Genomic DNA, 18,759 nt, shown 5'->3' with positions numbered 1-18,759 from the left:
CCATCTGCTAGCGCTAGGCTTAGGAACAGTCAAAAAGAGGCTGCAGCGAGCTAGCAAGCACCTCCTGTGTTGGCAAGGAAAACCTTGCTAGGTTGGGTGAGCTCGCTCGGCAAAGTGAGGTCTTTTTGTGCAACCAAATGCCTGACCTTGCCTAGTGAGGTGAGGCGAGGCAGAGCAAAGAACCAAGCAGCCCCATAATTTGCTACATGTATGGCTGTGTGCATGGCATTATGCTCTAATCAATTTAATTCAAAGAGGTACTATTTTCACTTCTAATGTACTGCGATTCCGGTCACACAAGTGGAAGGGGCTCCTGGCAAGGGTGAGGAGGCTTGGTTGTTACACAGCGTACCTGTTAATGAGGCAGCTTTTCTGTTAGATTGATGTTATCTGTTAGTTAATTTTGTGTTCGATGAGTTTTCGTATTATTTTATCATAATTATAAGGAGTGATTATAAATAAGTAAGGTTTGTTATCTTTGGGATTAAGCAAGCAACAAGAAATAAAAGTACAATCAACTCTGGCTCAGGACGAATGGCGGCGGCATGCTTAACACATGCAAGTCGAATAGGAAGTTTGCTTCTTCCTTTCTCTGAGCTGCCCTCTGAGCATTGTAGCGTCCAGGGCTCAGGACGAATAGCTCCAAGCTGGCCATTCAAGGGCGAGAGCTGTATTACAGTATGACTCGATCCCTGGCCCTCAAGCTGTTACTTATGGAAGCACAAAACGATGTGTTTATACCTGTTTCTGTTTACCTTTCCCCATATGTCATCTGAGTTGGTTCTTTCCTCCTTTCTCTTTTGATTTTCTCTGTCTAAGAATGTCACAATTTACATGTTGATTTCCTGTAATATACAATCGTGTTATAGGTTGGTGACCAACACAGAGGGTATATTTTAGAGCTGATGTTGACAAAGCTTCGGTATGCTGCTGGTGAAGGGAATTCAGAGTCATCTAGTGGAGAGACTACAGGCTCAAGCAGTGGGAAGATGGCAACTCAAGGATTGCAGATAATTGGTATGAGTGCTACTATGCCCAACGTTGCAGCTGTAGCCGATTGGCTTCAAGTAAGAGATTTATTGTTGTTTTTGTCCGTTATGCTATATGCATTTTTTAGGTGATACTGTTATCTGCCATCGAAAGAATAGTACTAATCTAAGAGAAATTATGTCAGAGGAAAAATGTGTTTTTCTGGTAATCTGGTTTACGTGAGCAATTGAGCCTTTAAGTTCCAACTGTATATTGTATCATGTTTTTTTAGTCATATATAATGCCACTGATTTTTTCGTCTAGCCTAAAATGAAATATTTTGATATATAGTGATAGTGCAGTATCTTAGTCCTGGCCTTTTATTAGTTTCTTGCAGTGTGGCCACAAGGTGTGTCGGTCAAATGGTGCACGCAAAGGCGTTGTTTTTTTCTGAAAACTGAACGATGGGTAAATAACACCCACTTTCTACCAAACAAGATATTCACTAATCATGATCTTAACTAACTAACAAACCAAATCGATTCTCCAAAAAATCACAACAAAACACGTTTTACCTAAACTGACCTCTAAAATCTTCATCCAAACAACCACTGAGTTGTTGTATTGCAAGTTGAGTACTCTACTCAACCAAAATTGGTGGTCTAGTAGTTTGCAAAAAAGAAAAGTATTTGTAACATGCATAGTTGCATACATGATTATTGTTGAGGTGATGCGAATCTCTGCTAAAGCTTTATGGTTGGACGCCACTACCTGCGCCGTGCTAGGGCAGCAGTCGTGCCCAACCCTGCCACGGCTGCGTGAAGAGCACATGGGGTCCAAGGAGACTTCATCCTCAAGTTAATATGCCAAACCACCATCAGATTATTGTTGGGTGCAATCCTATAGAGTGGATTGCCAAACTACCATCAGATTTAAGCAATAAAGAAGTCTCACCTTAATATGCTAACTTTTGATCTGTTTGGGGCTTTGGGCAATATGAGGTATATCTAGTCAAGTGTCTATCATACTTTCTGTACCAAATTGGTATTGTACTCCATGACAGACTTAAATTTTAATAATTGATGTCTATCTGATGCAATCCTAGGCTGCCCTTTACCAAACTGACTTTCGACCTGTTCCACTGGAGGAATTTATCAAAGTTGGTAATCAAATATTAGATAAAGATATGAATGTTGTTCGTGTCCTTCCAAAAGTAGCTGAACTTGGTGGCAAGGATCCAGATCATATTGTTGAATTGTGTAACGAGGTAAGTTCAATATGTACAGTGCATGTTCCAGTTATCCTCCGTTCCCCACCATAGATTCTAAGGAAATTGAATAATCTACCTGTTTTTCTCCCAGGTTGTTCTGCAGGGCCATTCTGTGCTTTTGTTTTGTTCCAGCCGCAAAGGTTGTGAGTCAACTGCAAGACATGTTGCCAAGTTCTTGAAAATAGCCTCTGTTGGATCAAGTGCTGTTGGTTCAGAGTTTTCAGATGCCGCATCTGCCATTGAAGCCTTGAGGAGATGCCCTGCTGGGTTAGACCCTGTATTGGAAGAAACCCTTCCCTTTGGTGTTGCATACCATCATGCTGGTCTCACGGTACTGTAACTTATCATTTTATCTTCATCAAATACAAAAGATCAAGAACATTATTTTTTTGTGTGTAGAAGTGTAGTCTTATAGTCTGATTTTATTGTCCGCTACTGTGGTTTCCTTGGCTTTCTCAAGCTAATAGCTGAGTGACTCTTGCCACTTTTTTTAGCAGAATGCTGTTGGAGTATATTGCTAACTATGAAAGCCATGTCATTTTGATTTCATAACAACTTTTGTATTTCAGTTTTCGACATGATTGAATCCAGTTCCAGATTTTTGTGTGGTTATTTTGAGAGCTATTTTCTCTGTTTGTGACAATAATGCAATGCCAAATCATTGAGTTCATCTATGGCCTGTTCAGTTTGATTCAATGAGTGCCATTGGCAGGTTGAGGAGAGAGAGATTGTGGAATCATGCTACCGTAAAGGCCTTGTCCGTGTTCTGACTGCCACTTCAACTTTAGCTGCTGGTGTTAACTTGCCTGCTAGGCGAGTTATATTCAGGCAGCCTAGGATAGGTCGTGATTTTATTGATGGGACTCGCTATAGGCAGATGTCTGGTCGTGCTGGTCGAACTGGAATAGACACAAAAGGAGAAAGTGTAAGCTAAATGATCTTCAGTTTCATTATATCGAAATTTGAGAATGATTTTCATTTTTTCATAAATTTACCAATGCTGTTTTCATTTTTAAATTTATGTAAATGGAAATATTCCTTGTTTTTGGTCTTTGTGCGATCGAGTAACATGGTTTGTCTAAAATTTTTACATTTGAAATACAGATACTTGTATGCAGGCCTGAAGAGGTCAAGAGGATTACAGGTATTATTAGAAGCAATTGCTCTCCCTTGGACTCCTGTCTCTCGGAAGATAAAAATGGAATGATTCATGCAATCATGGAGGTTGTTGCTGGTGGGATTGTGCAAACTGCAAGTGATATCCATAGATATGTGCGGTGTACGCTGCTTAACTCTACTAAACCTTTCGAAGATGTTGTGAAGTCAGCTCAAGATTCCCTTCGTTGGTTATGCCATAAAAAGTTTGTTGAATGGAACAACGAGACTAAAATATACTCCGCTACCCCCCTTGGTCGAGCAGCTTTTGGGAGTTCACTTAATCCCGAGGAATCACTGGTAGGTTACATTAGCTTGTTTCTTTTTGTTATTTTTTTCCATTTAATCCTACATTTCTCTCTTTCTCCCTGTAGGTCGTGCTTGATGATCTTTCAAGAGCAAGAGAAGGCTTTGTTCTCGCATCTGATTTGCATTTAGTTTACCTGGTAACGCCCATAAATGTAGATGTTGAACCTGACTGGGAATTATATTACGAAAGATTCATGCAACTTTCTTCTCTTGAGCAGGTATACATGTCTTTTGTAGTTCTGTTGCACTTGAGAAATTTATTGTCTAACAATAGTTTGAACCTTTGAATATACATAGACTTTAAACTCTATTTGTGTTGATTAGAAATTGTGAAAATAACCCTTTTATGTTGAACTAACTGTTAAGCAAAAGTAAATTAAAAAATGATCAGAGTCTATTTTGATATTTTACATGAGTCTGGCAAAAATATACATATGTTAATTTGACTGTTTTGCATTGCACCTGAATGCAGGCTACTACATATGGAAAATGGCATTGTTCATAAGATTCGTTTAGGACTGAATCAAATACTTTAGTTTTTGGAATCCGGATGGTTGTTCGTTGGGCATAAAAAAGGGGATAATTTGGTATGATGATATCTAAAAACCAATTACAAATACTAAATTTATATTGTATGATGTTACCGTGGCAGTGTCGTAAAACAAAGGAAAATTTGTCTCTAGGACATCCAAATGGGTGCGGTTTGGTCCCGTAGCACATCACAACTGTTTGTCGATTTTTCTTGGTGGACACTGTTTTTGTTATTTTGTGTGGAGGACACTTCACCGAATAAAATAATCATTTCTGGCTGAGAGAGATGGTAAAAAGACCATTCTGCACTCTTCCTTTACTTATCTTTCTCTCTCCCAGGCTTGAGCTTGCCAGTCATCCCTGTTAAGGGTATAATAGTCAAGGGTATTATAGTAATCTCCTAGTCTAGGGTTTCCCTCTGTATTCTATATATTGCCCCTATGGGCTACCATTGAATACAAATTGCTATTCCTAATATGGAATCTGAGCTAGGTTTTCCTCCATGGCATAGCAACTCGTCCTAAAACCCTAGTTTCTTGGCTAATCTTTTTCCGTCATTATTGATACAACTGCGTCATCTAGGTACTCGATTTTGTAACTGTTTTCCTCTCTTTAATGAAATGACCCGCATCTCTCCTGCGTGTTAGGGAAAAAAAAACTGCGATATCTAGGTCTTTTCGTAGCCTTAGTGACAATTTCTTTTGTTGTCTTGCTACTCATTGTTGCTTTGATGCGATTCTCGATCAAGGGCGTTCATTTATTGTTATCATCATGACTCTACTCTTGTGCTTCGCTATGCACTTCTTCGGCTTCATTCGACAGGATTACCAAGGCTTCACTCAATGACGACTTTGACGAGACAACTTTTGGATGTATTAGTTTTTATTTTGTCTAAGTTTATTACTTAGTGTAACCTTTTTCAAATGCAACACTATTGCATACGCTTTGCATTTGAGGGGGATGTTAAGGGTATAATAGTCAAGGGTATTATGGTAATCTCCTAGTCTAGGGTTTCTCTCATGTACTCTATATATTGCCTTCATAGGCTACTATTGAATACAAGTTGCTATTCCTAACAATCCCCTCCCCTTCCTTTCCTCTCCTTTCCTTTCTCTCTCCCTCCATATCCCCTCCGTTGGTCGCCAGTTGTCGCTCCACCAGCCGTCGCCATTCCTGCTCTAGAGCACCACCCTTGCCTCCAATAAACGCCCGTGCCGTCCCCTCTGTCGCCGGAACCAGATTCGGTGGACCTTGATGCCAGAGCTGGAGGCGAAGCTACGCCGTCGATCTCAATCCTCGAGTCGTCTCTAACCAAGCTGCTGTGCTAGCAGCTCTACCTCGCTGTCCTAAACCTTCAAAGTTGCTCCTGAACCGCCGTTGCTGCCTCCACTTGTGCCTTGCTTTATTTTCCCACCGCCGGTAATATCCAATAGAAGGAAAGAAAGAGATAGAGAGAGACGAGAGGGTCACATAGCTAAGGGCACTAGTGTCATTTTAAAAGTTCTCTCTCCTCATCAATTGGAAATGATTATTTTTGAAAGAAAGCAAAGATGGGAGAATGCTCAACTTGATTATTCTCATATAGCCGGTTGACTTATGAGATATCCTATACAGGGTAAGGGACCAATTTCTCTAAACTAGAAAGGGTACCTGCACATTCCAAATATACATAACCCTAATTGGAGCGAGCTTCAATCGGCGTGGCGTAGGGGTTCCGTGTAGACAAGATGATGTTGTCGATGTACAACAGGAGGTAGGCGATGTCGGTGCCGCTGGAGTAGACGAAGAGGGAGGAGTTTGTCTTGCAGCCGCGGAAGGTGATGGAGACCGCGAAAGTTTGGAAGCGGTTGTACCAGGAGACTGTAGAGCGATCTGTTGAGTTGACAGACGTGATTTGGTTTGTCATCGTCGATGAAGCTGTAAGGTTGCTGGCAGAAGACTCTCCTCAAGCTTGCCGTTTAGGAAGGCATTCTTGACGTCGAGTTGATGGATGGGCCTGTTGTTGCATATGGCGAGGGAGAGCACCGCAAGTATGGTGGTTGGCTTGACGACGGGGCTGAAGGTCTCATTATAGTCGATGCAGGCCTGCTGGGAGAAGCCACGTAGAACCAAACGCGCCTTGTAGCGGGCAAGGGTGCTGTCGGAGTTGTAGTTGTGGCGGATATCCATTTGCCGGAGACGATGTTGGCACGCGGCAGAGGCGGTACGAGATCCCAAGGGTTGGTGGAGACAACGGTGAATTCATTGATCATCGCGTCTCGCCAGTTGGGGTCGTTGAGAGCGCCATGGTACGTCTACGGTACAAGGGAGATGGAGGCGGTGGTGGCGACGAGGTTGAAGAGCTGTTGTGCTTTGGCATGTGTGACTATGGGGTGGCCTGTCGCACCTGCTGCCAGGCCTGAGTTACCGGCTGGGGGTTTTGAGCTAGCTGTTGCACCGGAGCCGCCCTAGGCGTTGGTTGCACGCGAGCTAGTAGCCGAGTCGCACCATGGAGCAGCTGCATCCGAGCCGATGACGGTGGCGGAGGGCAGGACCGAGGCGGCCGGGCCTGAGCCGACTGCATGGAGGCCACCTATGCTCACGTGCCCGTCGACCGTCGTTGAAGCATCTGTTGTCACCGAAGTGTTCGCCGATGTCGATCCTCTTGTCGTGGCGAAGAGGATGGATGGACCTGAGGAACCGGTGACGTGTGAGCTGCCTGCACCCGATCCGCTGTCGATCAGCGCAGGGAGGCTGGTCGCCCGATGGCCGCTAGCTGTTTGTTAGCTTAGAGGCACCCGACGATGGGACAACCATCGCGGTCGAGACGCCTGTCGCAGGGGCGGAGGAACTGTGGGTGGCGGTCGGGCCACCGGCCAAAGTGATGGGTGCAGTCGTTGCGTGTTGGCGACGCTTGTAGACGAGGAGGGGCGCCACGGCAGGTTGGTCCGCCGGCGCTGCTGCTGCTGCTGTTGATGGATGAGGACGACGACTGTACACTCGGAGTGGCACCGGTGTGTCGTGGTTGGCTGCTGTTGGGGAATCGGCTGAGGGAGGAGTAGCCGTTGCCGAGGAGGAAGGTGCAACCCTCGTCGTGGGAGGTGCGCTGACTGGTGTAGGTTCGTCAGGCGCAACAAAAATGTTATATGTGCCAGACGAGACCGGCATGCGTGATGCAAAGGGGAACGTGGCTTCGTCAAAAACCACATGACATGATATGATGACGTTGTGAGTAGAAAGATAAGGTGGCGGTAGCCTTTGTGGTGAGCGAGTTTGTGTGGTGCGGTAGTTGAGGAGTTTGGGTAATAGAGGCACCCAAACATGCGAAGATGGTCGTATGTGGGAGGACAACCGAACGAGGCTTGATATGGTGTAGTGGAGGGAAGAGGCTTGGTGGAGCGTCAGTTGAGGAGGTAGATGGTGGTATGGAGTGCCTCGACCTAATAGCTTGGTGGCATGGAGGCTTGGAAGAGCAGCGAACAGAGCACGTCATTGATGGTGCGAATGGTACGCTTGGCTTTACCGTTCTGCTGCGATGTGGAGGGGCACAGGAGTCGCAGGTGAATGCCGCAGGCGAGGAAGAAGGTGCGGGCAGCGATGTTGTCGAACTCTCGGCTGTTGTCGCACTGGATGTTCTGAATTGTGTTGTGGAACTGGTTAGTGACATAGGCATGCAAATTTCATATAGCAGGTAGAGTATTGGATTTCAACTTGAGAGGAAAACCCCAATAAAAGTGCGGGAAATCATCAAACATCACTAAATAGTATTTGTAGCTAGAAATACTGGGTACAGGAGATGCCCACAGATCACAATGAAGAAGCTCAAAAGGTACCCTAGTGCGAGAGACAAAAGGAAGAAACTTAAGGTGAACATGTCGGCTGAGTTGGCATGCGTGGCAGAGGGATGGTGTTGTTTTATTTGTGGTGGCGATGGTGGCGTTGCTGGCGCGGAGATTGGAGAGGGCCTGGTGACCGAGGTGACCCAAACGTTGGTGCCAAGTGGTGGAAGGTGCGCTGATGGTGTGATGATGACGAGCAGGTGGTGCAAAGAACGGGTATAGGTCACCGGATATATTATACTTGAGAATCATGGTCCTAGTGCGGAGATCCTTCACAGAGAGGCCAAATGGATCAAACTCGGTAGAACAAAGATTATCGGTTGTGAATTTGCAAACAAAAATAAGGTTGGTGATGAGGTTGGGGAAACTAGAATATTAGAAAGAGTGAGAGGCCTAGTGGCGTGAAAGTTAGCACGGTCGAAGGTTGTGATGGGAAAACAAAGCCATCACCGACGACCACCTTACTTTTGGTTTTGGGGGGTGGAGAGAGGTTACCCGGGTCGGTGGATAGATGGGAAGAAACACCTGAAACAATTCATGCCAGCGGGAGTAGTTCAGTGGGTGTGGGTGAAGTTCGAATGAGAAGGGGATGTGCGTACGCACGTTGATGGTGGAGAGGCGGAAGCAGCGGTGGTTGCCATGGTGTGCACCGAAGGTGGTGCTGGTGGTCGGCTGCTGGGGGAAGGTGCGCGTGTGGAGGGCGGCACACAGGGCGCATGGAGAGGGCGTCTCGGGGGGGGGGGGGGGTGGTGGTGGTGGTAGGTCGGCCACGCTGGGGAAGTTTGGCCCCCGGGGGGGGGGAGGGGGGGGGAGGGTGTGGATCGGTTTAGTCTGATGCCATGAAAGAAAGCAAAGATGAGGAGAATGCTCAACTTGATTATTCTCATATAGCCGGCTGGCTTATATAGATGTACAGGGAGTTAAGTTAGGTAAGAGATATCCTGTACAAGGTAAGGGATCAATCTCTCTAAATTAGGAAGGATAATTGTACATTTCGAATATACACAACCCTAATTGGGTGACTGTCGGCTAGGCTGGTCGGTTGGGCTGGCTGGGCCTGGCCGACAGGGCTGGTATGGCTTGTATTCCAATAATTTTATTTTGGTCTCCTGCAGACAAAACCACAAAACCGCAGTGTCCACCAGGCAAAATCAACAGTTACGGAGTCTAGGGACCAAACCACACAATTTGGATGTCCTAGAGACAAATTTCGCCTAAAACAAATACATATCTCGTTTCTCAATTTTATCTGAATGACTATAATTGATTGAAACTATGTCATTCAAATCTTTGTTTACTGTACCAATTTTAGTTCATATAGTACACATTTTTTTTAAAATTTCTGGTTTGTGGTTTTTTATTGAAAACCTTGAATGCAGTCAGTGGGCAACAGGGTTGGAGTGATGGAACCTTTTTTGATGCACATGGCTCATGGGGTGGCAATGCCTGTTCGTGGAAGACCTCAGAGGAACACCAGTACACGCAACAAGTCTCCAGCACAAGGTTCTGGTGGAAATTCTCTTATTAATGAGCAGACACTCAGAGTGTGTAAACGCTTTTACGTGGCCTTGATGTTATCAAGCCTTGCTCAGGTATAATTTGACAACTAGTGGGCAACTTTATGTGCTAATTTATTATTTCTGGCATTTGGCATTGTGTGTCATCTATCTTGCAGTTAAAGGCTTAAGGCCTGCAAATTGCCCGAGATGTAAAGCACAAAAATAGTTAGGTGAAGAATTAAAAACATAATGTTTTGCTAGTGTGGTAACTTGAAACATTAGGCCATGTTTTATACCAACGTACGGAAATCCATACTTCATATATGTCGTAAAAGATCGCAAACACTACTTTTATAAATATTCAGTTAAAAAGTCAATAGCTTATACTTTAGGCTTTTAACATCTACATGACAGCTAACCACACTCCTGTTTGCCCTCTGCCTTTACCCTTCTTTCCTCTGTCCACAAGACCAGGCGTTTGCATATGCCATCGACATCCATCTAATTGATTGCTGGATTATTTTTTCTTCTAATGTTCAAGTTGAAATATGTCTGATCTGTGTTTGTTTTGTGTTATATACAAGCAGAATAGATTATTTCTTGTAAGTTGTAATGGTCTTGATCTGGGCGCATTTTGTACTATAGCATTTCAGTTAAGGAATTGTTCATCCTGATAATATTATCCACCTCTAGTCTTTCCGTTTATTTTGTTTCTATGTTTAGAGTGTTCCGCGTTTCTTTTGTTCATATTAGATGGCAGCATGGCACATATCATCCTGTGTGATCTATTTTCTTTGCTTGAAAAGATTGTAGTATCTGTTTTCATTTAATATTTCTTTCAGGAGATTCCTGTTGCTGATGTTTGCGAGGCATTTAAAGTCGCCAGAGGTATGATCCAGGCGTTACAGGAAAATGCTGGCAGGTTTGCTTCAATGGTTTCTGCTTTTTGTCAGAGACTTGGTTGGCATGATTTAGAAGGTCTTGTTGCGAAGTTCCAAAATCGTGTCTCTTTTGGAGTTAGGGCAGAGATTGCAGAACTCACATCAATTCCATTTGTCAAGGTGTGCTTCTGTTATCACACATATAAGTTATTTACGTGTTGCTACAACATATTTTCTTACTTATGTTTATGTAAAATGTGATGTAGGGCTCACGCGCAAGGGCTCTGTATAAGTCTGGTCTGCGTACTCCTGTTGCCATTGCTGAAGCATCTATTCCTGAAATTGCAAGAGCTCTTTTCGAATCATCTACTTGGTCTGGGCATGGTTTGTTGTCTCCATCTATGCTTGAATTCCTGTCTAATATGTTTCTGTACATATCTTATTGCTTAGGATCAAGTGGGCAATAGTGGTACGATAGAAAGGAAAATGCAACATTTTACATCGAAAGACCACGCAAAGCAACACACGCAGATGCACACGCAGGCGCACACCAACACACTACACCCTAAGCGACTCTAGACATACAGGCAAGACGTATCGAGGAGAAGAAGGCCGACGGCAACAATCCAAAGTGGCGGTTAAGATACCTTATGTTTATTCATATAAATAAGTAAGTTTAGATTTAGGAGATAGTTAGTTAAAGATTTGAGATAGTTAAGAATTCCAGTCGGATTAGTTAAAGATAGAGTTGTATTCGGATTAGAATTGGTATGGCTCTATAAATACAGAGCAAACCGTCCAGGCAAGGCAAGCAATAGATTATTCTAATTTTCTCATCTCAAGTTCTGTACGATCTCACCTTTACTATTGCCTGATCATCGGCGCTTGGGCATCTTCTTCGCCTTCATCACGGGCAAAAAACCGGCGAAGGCCAGGCCGGCCACCTCCCACTCGTATCCTATCCGATCACTGTCGCAAGGCCGTGACAACTTGGTATCAGAGACACCATCATCCATGGGATCTGGGCCGATCAAGATCAATTTAGCAAACTCCTTGCTGCACATGAATCTACTGCGCCATGAGTTCCAAACGGCGTTCTCCAACATCCAGTCCACGCTGAATGATGTCACGAAAGCCCTGACCGGCGTCATGGAGCGATTGATGCGGTTGGAAAAAGCGAAGGGTGTCGAGGAGCCTAGCGACGTTGTCGACTCGGCTGATCTCTCCCGATTAGTCGGCACCGAACCACCGGCGCTCATGGACGAGGCCGCCAAGCTTGCTACACGGGCCGCTGGGAAGACGCAAACTGGTCGGGCCTTTCTCGGGGGGTCTGGCATCCTGCAATACCCTAGCTCGCCGCACCAGGGCTTTGAGCTCCCGCTAAAGCATCCGGTTCGGGACAGCCTGCTACCTTCTCGCTGTAATTCCTGCGACTACACAGATGGAGCCACCAGAGGCGTTCCCAAGTTTTTCAAGCTGGATTTCCCAAAATACGACGGCAAAGAGGATCCCCTCCCATGGCTTAATCGCTGTGAGATGTTCTTCCGAGGACAGCGGACAGAGGAACGGCACAAGGTATGGCTCGCATCATTCAATATGGACGGCGACGCGCACCACTGGTACACCCATCTGGAACGCACCCGCGGCGAGCCCCCATGGTTGGAATTCTGGGAACTCTGTAATACACGTTTCGGGCTGCCAATCAGGAGCAATCCATTAGGTGAACTCCGCCTCCTCTGACAGTCCGGATCAGTGAACGACTACCAATGCCGCTTCCTTGCCTTACTCAGCCGAACGGATCCATTGACGGAGAAATAGGAGAGGCAGCTCTTCAGATCGGGCTTCACTGACGAAATTTGCATTGACGATCGAATTGCAAGATCCCGTGGACCTTGAGCACGCCATGAGCTTAGCACGCGCATATGAGAAGAAGGCAACATGCTATGTCCGCGGTCCAAGTGCACGTATGGCGGCATGCAGGGTCCCCTGTTGACAATAGTTGCAGAATCGACAGCATTGGCCCCCTAGCGAGGGCGTCCAGCTGTAGCGCCCGATCAAGCATCTTACGCCAGCCGAGATGGCAGACCGATGCCTGGGCCTATGTTTCAACTGTGATGAAAGTTCTCGTGTGGCCATCGGTGTGCTCACCTATTCTACATGGAACTTGATGATACAACGGTGGACAACAGCGACGATGAGGCTCATGAGACGACGCCGGATGATTCGCACATATCCCTCTATGCGTTGGCGGGCGTTCAAACAGCAGGCACGGTGCGCCTGCGGATTTCTGTGGGCGGCCACTCTTGTGGCACTTGTGGACTCGGGATCGTCTCACATCTTCATTCGCGACGAGATGGCAATCAATCTCGGCTTGCATCTACAGCCAGTGCGCATGGGCCTGTGCGTTACGGTAGCAAACGGTGACCAACTGCGTACCAGTGGTGTTTGCCAATTCTTAGCAATCGGAGTTGGGCAAGAGATGTTCGAGCTTGATTGTTTTGTGGTGCCACTCGGAGGTTGCGATTTGATCCTCAGCATGCAATGGCTGCACTCCCTCGGGCCGGTTTTATGGGATTTCAACAAGTTGACCATATCCTGTGTTCTCTACGGCAAATGCGTCACATGGCGCGGAGTACCATCCACAACACCAACAATCTTCACCATCACCCATGAAGACAATATACTGGACAAGCTCCTTGATGAGTTTGGCACATTGTTTGGTGAACCATCTGGGTTGCCTGCACCTCGTGTACATGATCATCGTATTCACTTACATGCTGGAGCCATGCCGGTAGCAGTACGGCCTTACAGGTACCCTTAGCTTCAGAAGGACAAGTTGGAAAGGCAATGTGTTACCATGCTTACTCAGGGCCTCATGTCTCAGCACCTCAGCTTTCTCGTCACCAGTTCTTTTGGTTAAGAAACGGGATGGTTCGTGGCGCTTTTGTGTTGATTATCGGGCACTCAATGCTATCACAATCAAGGACAAGTTTCCAATTCCGGTGGTCGAAGAACTGTTGGATGAGCTGCGTGGTGCTTGCTATTTTACCAAATTGGATTTGCGCAGTGGATACCATCAAGTACGTATGCATGTAGCCAACGTAGAAAAGACTGCTTTTCACACACATCAGGGCCATTATGAATTTTTGGTGATGCCGTTTGGACTAACAAACGCTCTGACAACGTTTCAAGCTCTTATGAATGACATTCTTCGTCGGTATCTTCGTCGGTTCGTTCTGGTTTTCTTTGATGATATATTAATCTACAACTCATCTTGGGTTGATCACCTTCGCCATGTCTGAGCTGTTCTTGAGACACTGAGAGCACACAACTTGTTTTCGAAGAAATCTAAGTGTTTATTTGCGGTCTCCTCGGTATCCTATTTGGGACATGTGGTAACTGCGGACGGCGTCGCCATGGAAAGACAGAAGGTCCATGCGGTGTCTAAGTGGCCAGAACCAAAATCCATCCGTGCGCTCCATGGATTCCTGGGCTTGGTCGGCTACTATCGTCGCTTCATTCAGAATTATGGCACTATTGCAGCTTTTGAAGAAAGAAAGATTCGCATGGACAGAAGAAGCCTCTCAGGCCTTTCTCGCCCTCAAACGTGATCTCCCCTTGTCACCAGTGCTGCAGCTACTTGATTTTCGTTGCAATTTTGTGACTGAATGCGATGCTTCAGGGTCAGGCATTGGTGCTGTGCTCCATCAAGGAACGGGTCCAGTGGCATTTTTTAGCAAAGCATTGGCACCTCGACACGTAGGGTTGGTCGCGTACGAGCGCGAACTAATTGGTTTAGCGCACGCCATCAAGCATCGGAGACCTTATCTGTGGGGATGACACTTTGTGGTGAAAACGGATCATTATAGCCTGAAATTTCTCCTTGATCAACGCCTATCTACAATTCCTTAACATCGTTGGATTAGTAAGTTATTGGGATTTGATTTTGAAGTGGAATACAACCCCGGTGTCTCCAATACAGTGACGGATGCACTCTCTTGTCTTGACGCCGAGACCTTGGTAACATGAGCTCTATCCGCGTCGATATTTTCACTTTGGGATGAACTGCGTGCCGAATTGGCTGCTGACCAGGATTTCTGTCGTCTCCGTGCGAATGTGCTGGTCGGTAGGAAGGGACCAGCTTGGGAAGTCTCTGATGGATTGATCACAATTGCTCGCCGTATATTTGTGCCGGATTGTTCCTCCCTCATACCGCAATTACTGGACCTAGCGCATATAGCAGGACATGAAGGAGTTCAGCGCACCCTTCATCGTCTTCGCGCTGATTTCCAGATTCTGGGCGACAAAAAGCTGGTACAGGATTTTGTGCGCGATTGTACAATTTGTCAGCGCAATAAAACAGACCACCTTCACCCAGCTGGCCTGTTATAGCCACTGCAAATTCCATCGCAAGTGTGGAGTGATATTGCTATGGATTTCGTTGAAGGTCTTCCACGGATCAACAATAAGTCAATTATTTTAACTGTGGTTGATCGCTTCTCTAAATTTGCTCACTTTATTCCATTGGGACATCCTTACACCGCAACTTCTGTAGCCAAGGCTTTCTTTGATGAAGTGGTACGTTTACATGGTCTTCCGGAATCTATTGTGAGTGATCGTGATCCTATTTTCACAAGCAATTTGTGGAAAGAGCTTTTTCGTCTCTCTGGTACACGTTTGCACATGAGTTCTGCATTTCATCCACAAAGTGACGGTCAATCAGAAGCAGCAAACCAAGTGATTGTCATGTATCTTCGTTGCTTGTCAGGGGATCGATCAAACCAGTGGCTCCGATGGCTTCCTTGGGCTGAGTATTGTTACAATACAGCATATCATTCCAGTCTTCGTGATACCCCATTTCATATTGTTTATGGTCGTTCTCCTCCCACTTTGCGTGCCTATGATAAAGGAGAAGCTTAGGTACTAGCCGTTGAGCAATCCCTATTGGAAAGAGATGAGTTCCTTGCTGATATCAGAGAACGACTTCTTCAGGCATAGGAACATGCCAAACAATATTACTATGCTAAGCACACGGATGTAGCGTTTGCAGTTGGTGATTGGGTCTGGCTGAAGCTTCTTCATCGTCCTGCAACTTCGATCCCGATTACCAAGGGCAAGTTGTCGCCGTGCTTCTATGGTCCTTTTCAAATTCAGGCACGAATTGGTGATGTGGCTTATCACCTTCAATTACCAGCGGGGGCAAGAATACATGATGTGTTCCATGTGAGCGTCCTCAAGAAATTTCACGGCCAGCCTCCGCAATAAGTTCCTCAGCTACCACCAATTCTATGGTAGAGCATTGCCTACTTTGGCGTTTGTCATTCGCAGTCGTTTTGCTCGCAACAATTGGCAAGTATTGGTGCGATGGCAAGGTCAGCAAGCTTGTGACGCCACTTGGGAAGATGTGAAATCTTTCAAGCAACGCTATCCTAATTTCCATCTCGAGGATGAGCTGTTTCTGGAGAAGGGGAGAGATGTCATGGTCGGCAAGACGTATACGAGGAGAAGGCCGACGGCAACAATCCAAAGTGGCGGTTAAGATACCTTATGTTTATTCATATAAATATGTTTAGATTTAGGAGATAGTTAGTTAAAGATTTGAGGTAGTTAAGTATTCTAGTCGGATTAGTTAAAGATAGAGTTGTATTCGGATTAGATTTGGTATGGCTCTATAAATACAGAGGAAACCGTTGAGGAAAGGCAAGGAATAGATTATTCTAATTTTCTCATCTCAAGTTCTCTACGATCTCACCTTTGCTATTGCCTGATTGTCGGCGCTTGGGTGTCTTCTTCGTCTTCATCACGGGCAGAAAATCAGCGAAGGCCAGGCGGGCCACCTCCCACTCGTATCCTATCCGATCATTGCCGCAAGGCCGTGACACGGACTAAGTGGAAGGACGATTAGGTGAACAGAAGCGCATCAAACCGGCGATGGCCATCAGGTGGCCAGATCGCGCTTAACCCTTTAGCTCTTGCCATGCACCAGAGCTTGGCATCTTCCCTGATGCTCCGAAGCACTGACTGGACATCTGGGGACGCGCCATCGAACACATAGGAATTACGGTGTTTCCACAGCTGCCAAACCACCAAGATGACGATCGAGTTGAAACCTTTCCGCATAGGCTTAGGCAGTCGATGTTGCGATTGGCGCCACTAGTCTTCGAGCAACACGTCGTCCGGTTGCGGGGTCAAACCCTGGAGGCCAGCGATCGACAGAGCCGTGAACCACACCTCCCTGACAAACATGCAGGGCACAAGGAGGTGGTGAACTAGTTTGTCCTCCTGGTCGCACAAAGGGCATCGCACCGGATGCGGCAGCCTACGCTTCGCTAGACAGTCCGCCGTCCAGCACCGGCCGAGAATCGCGAGCCAAGTAAAGAACTTGCAACGCGGCGACACCCACAATTTCCAAATGAGCTTCCACTGTTCAAATCCCATCGCGCTGATGAAGAAACATATATAGGCCGACATAGAGTACTCACCAGTAGGCGATGGTGTCAAGCTGTGTTGGTCCTCGATGTCCGCATGTATGGCTACCCTGGCCATGCGATTCCACAGATGCAGATACTCTGCCAGGGCCGGCACCATCAGACTCCCTCTGATCGCGGACCCACTGGTGATCTTGCAGCGCCTGTTGGATGGTACGGTTGTTGACAAACTAAAAGAAAACTAGATTATTTATACTTAATTCAAAAGGATGGCAATTGCTCTTAATTATATGGTACTCTTAACTAATTGTATCCTGAGCTGATATAATTTGAAAGGCCTAAAAGTAAGGTGCAATCCAACTCAAACTACTTGCCTCTAACAATAATTTACCCCACCCTAAACAATGAAATTGGCGGAAACCCATCTAAGGCATGGGGTACAACAAAAGTATCACTATTCATGTTCATGCTACAGTACCACATGGGCAATGCCACAAAAGTCCTTAATGGCCTCCACACAAAAGCAGGACCTCTTGGTAATCTGAGCACAGTATTTTTTTCTAAGGCCTACCCAGAATAAACTGTTATTCTGTTCAATATCCATATTGGCATTACTTCATCTATCTTTTCTTTGCTTCATCCTTTTATTTTCTCATTTGCTTCAGGATACGCACAGTAAGAAGCTGTTAGATGCCCATCTTTTTTAACATACAATTGGTTAGTCTATTTCTTGTTCATTTTTAAGCCTACTCTGATTACATTTTGTTCAATTGACTAGATGATTCTGGTTTACACCGAATGCAATTCGGTATAGCCAAGAAGATAAAAAATGGAGCTCGCAAGATTGTTCTTGAGGAGGCAGAAGCAGCCAGAGTAGCAGCATTCTCAGCCTTCAAGTCACTTGGTGTAGAAGTTCCTCAGTTTACTGCACCTGCACTCCCAACTATTGAGGATTCCCCAACTCGAGATACCATGGTTTCTCCTTGCGGAGATAAAGCTAATTGCAATAAGCTAGCTTTAGTGACGCATGCTGGTGATGATAAAAATTACTGCTCTAATTATGATGCTGCTCAAAGGGCTTCTACAGATAGTTTAGGAGACTACACGTGCCCTGGTTCTTCCATTCATATGAAAGATAATGCAGGACTAGCTAGTAATGTTAACATCACTATCCAGGAAGCAGCATCACCTTTGTCCACACAAATTACTGATAAGTCAAGTGGTAGAAATGTGGCCGACAAAGGTCCTATCAATGCATATAACTTCCCAGGGGGGTTTGATTGTTTTCTTGATCGATGGTCTGCTGTTGGTGAATTCTCCTTCGATCTTCATTTTGTCAAGAAATCAACCAATCTATCGTGGACCCTTTTTGAAGTTTTTGGATTGGCTGTCTGTTGGGAAAACTCCCCCATTTACTACTGCAACTTTCCGAAGGATCTAGTCACAATTGGTAACAACGATTCCAGTGAAATGTGGGGGCATTTTCAGAGAAGATGGAATAAAATAGCTGACATTATGCAACAAAATAGTGTCAAGAAAATGACATGGAACTTGAAGATCCAGATCCAAGCACTTAAATCTGCTTATTTTTCTTGCCAACGGCTTGCAAGGTTTCATCTTGACCATAAAATGTTGAACAATATTGAAGTACTTGACAACTCATATGTGTTGCTACCACCAATCTCTGTTTACAATGGAATAGACATATGCTTGGTGGCATGGGTTCTATGGCCTGATGAGGAAAGCAAAACAATGCCGAGCCTTGAGAAGGTACACGGATGCTGTGTTCTGCAATGCCTTTTCCTTTTTCATTGTTAATGCATACTCCTTCAAGCTCATTTTTAAGGTTGATTTCTTCTGATCTTGCAATACACAGTTGTTACTTAATTTTGATGCTGA

General features: G+C 45.5%; 1 protein-coding gene across 6 annotated transcripts in view; it reads left to right on the top strand.

Annotated features, from left to right (window-relative positions):
- The window catches only part of LOC133904397 (helicase and polymerase-containing protein TEBICHI), a 32,831-nt gene that overhangs the window by 8,685 nt on the left and 5,387 nt on the right, over nucleotides 1-18,759 (top strand). For 5 of the 6 annotated variants that reach the window (XM_062345889.1, XM_062345888.1, XM_062345887.1 and 2 more), the window contains exons 9-18: nucleotides 870-1,067; nucleotides 2,075-2,236; nucleotides 2,331-2,570; nucleotides 2,952-3,164; nucleotides 3,344-3,694; nucleotides 3,769-3,921; nucleotides 9,432-9,644; nucleotides 10,394-10,612; nucleotides 10,699-10,816; nucleotides 17,639-18,630. In XM_062345889.1, coding sequence (XP_062201873.1) covers nucleotides 870-1,067; nucleotides 2,075-2,236; nucleotides 2,331-2,570; nucleotides 2,952-3,164; nucleotides 3,344-3,694; nucleotides 3,769-3,921; nucleotides 9,432-9,644; nucleotides 10,394-10,612; nucleotides 10,699-10,816; nucleotides 17,639-18,630 — 2,859 coding nt within the window. The remainder of the gene's footprint in view (nucleotides 1-869; nucleotides 1,068-2,074; nucleotides 2,237-2,330; nucleotides 2,571-2,951; nucleotides 3,165-3,343; nucleotides 3,695-3,768; nucleotides 3,922-9,431; nucleotides 9,645-10,393; nucleotides 10,613-10,698; nucleotides 10,817-17,638; nucleotides 18,631-18,759) is intronic. The other variant, XM_062345892.1, reaches the window with a different exon arrangement.

Source organism: Phragmites australis, chromosome 22, assembly GCF_958298935.1.
Source record: "Phragmites australis chromosome 22, lpPhrAust1.1, whole genome shotgun sequence".
In the NCBI taxonomy this organism is placed as follows: Eukaryota; Viridiplantae; Streptophyta; class Magnoliopsida; order Poales; family Poaceae; genus Phragmites; species Phragmites australis.
Note: the sequence above shows the minus strand (reverse complement) of the source record. Positions and strands in the feature narration are given on the sequence as shown.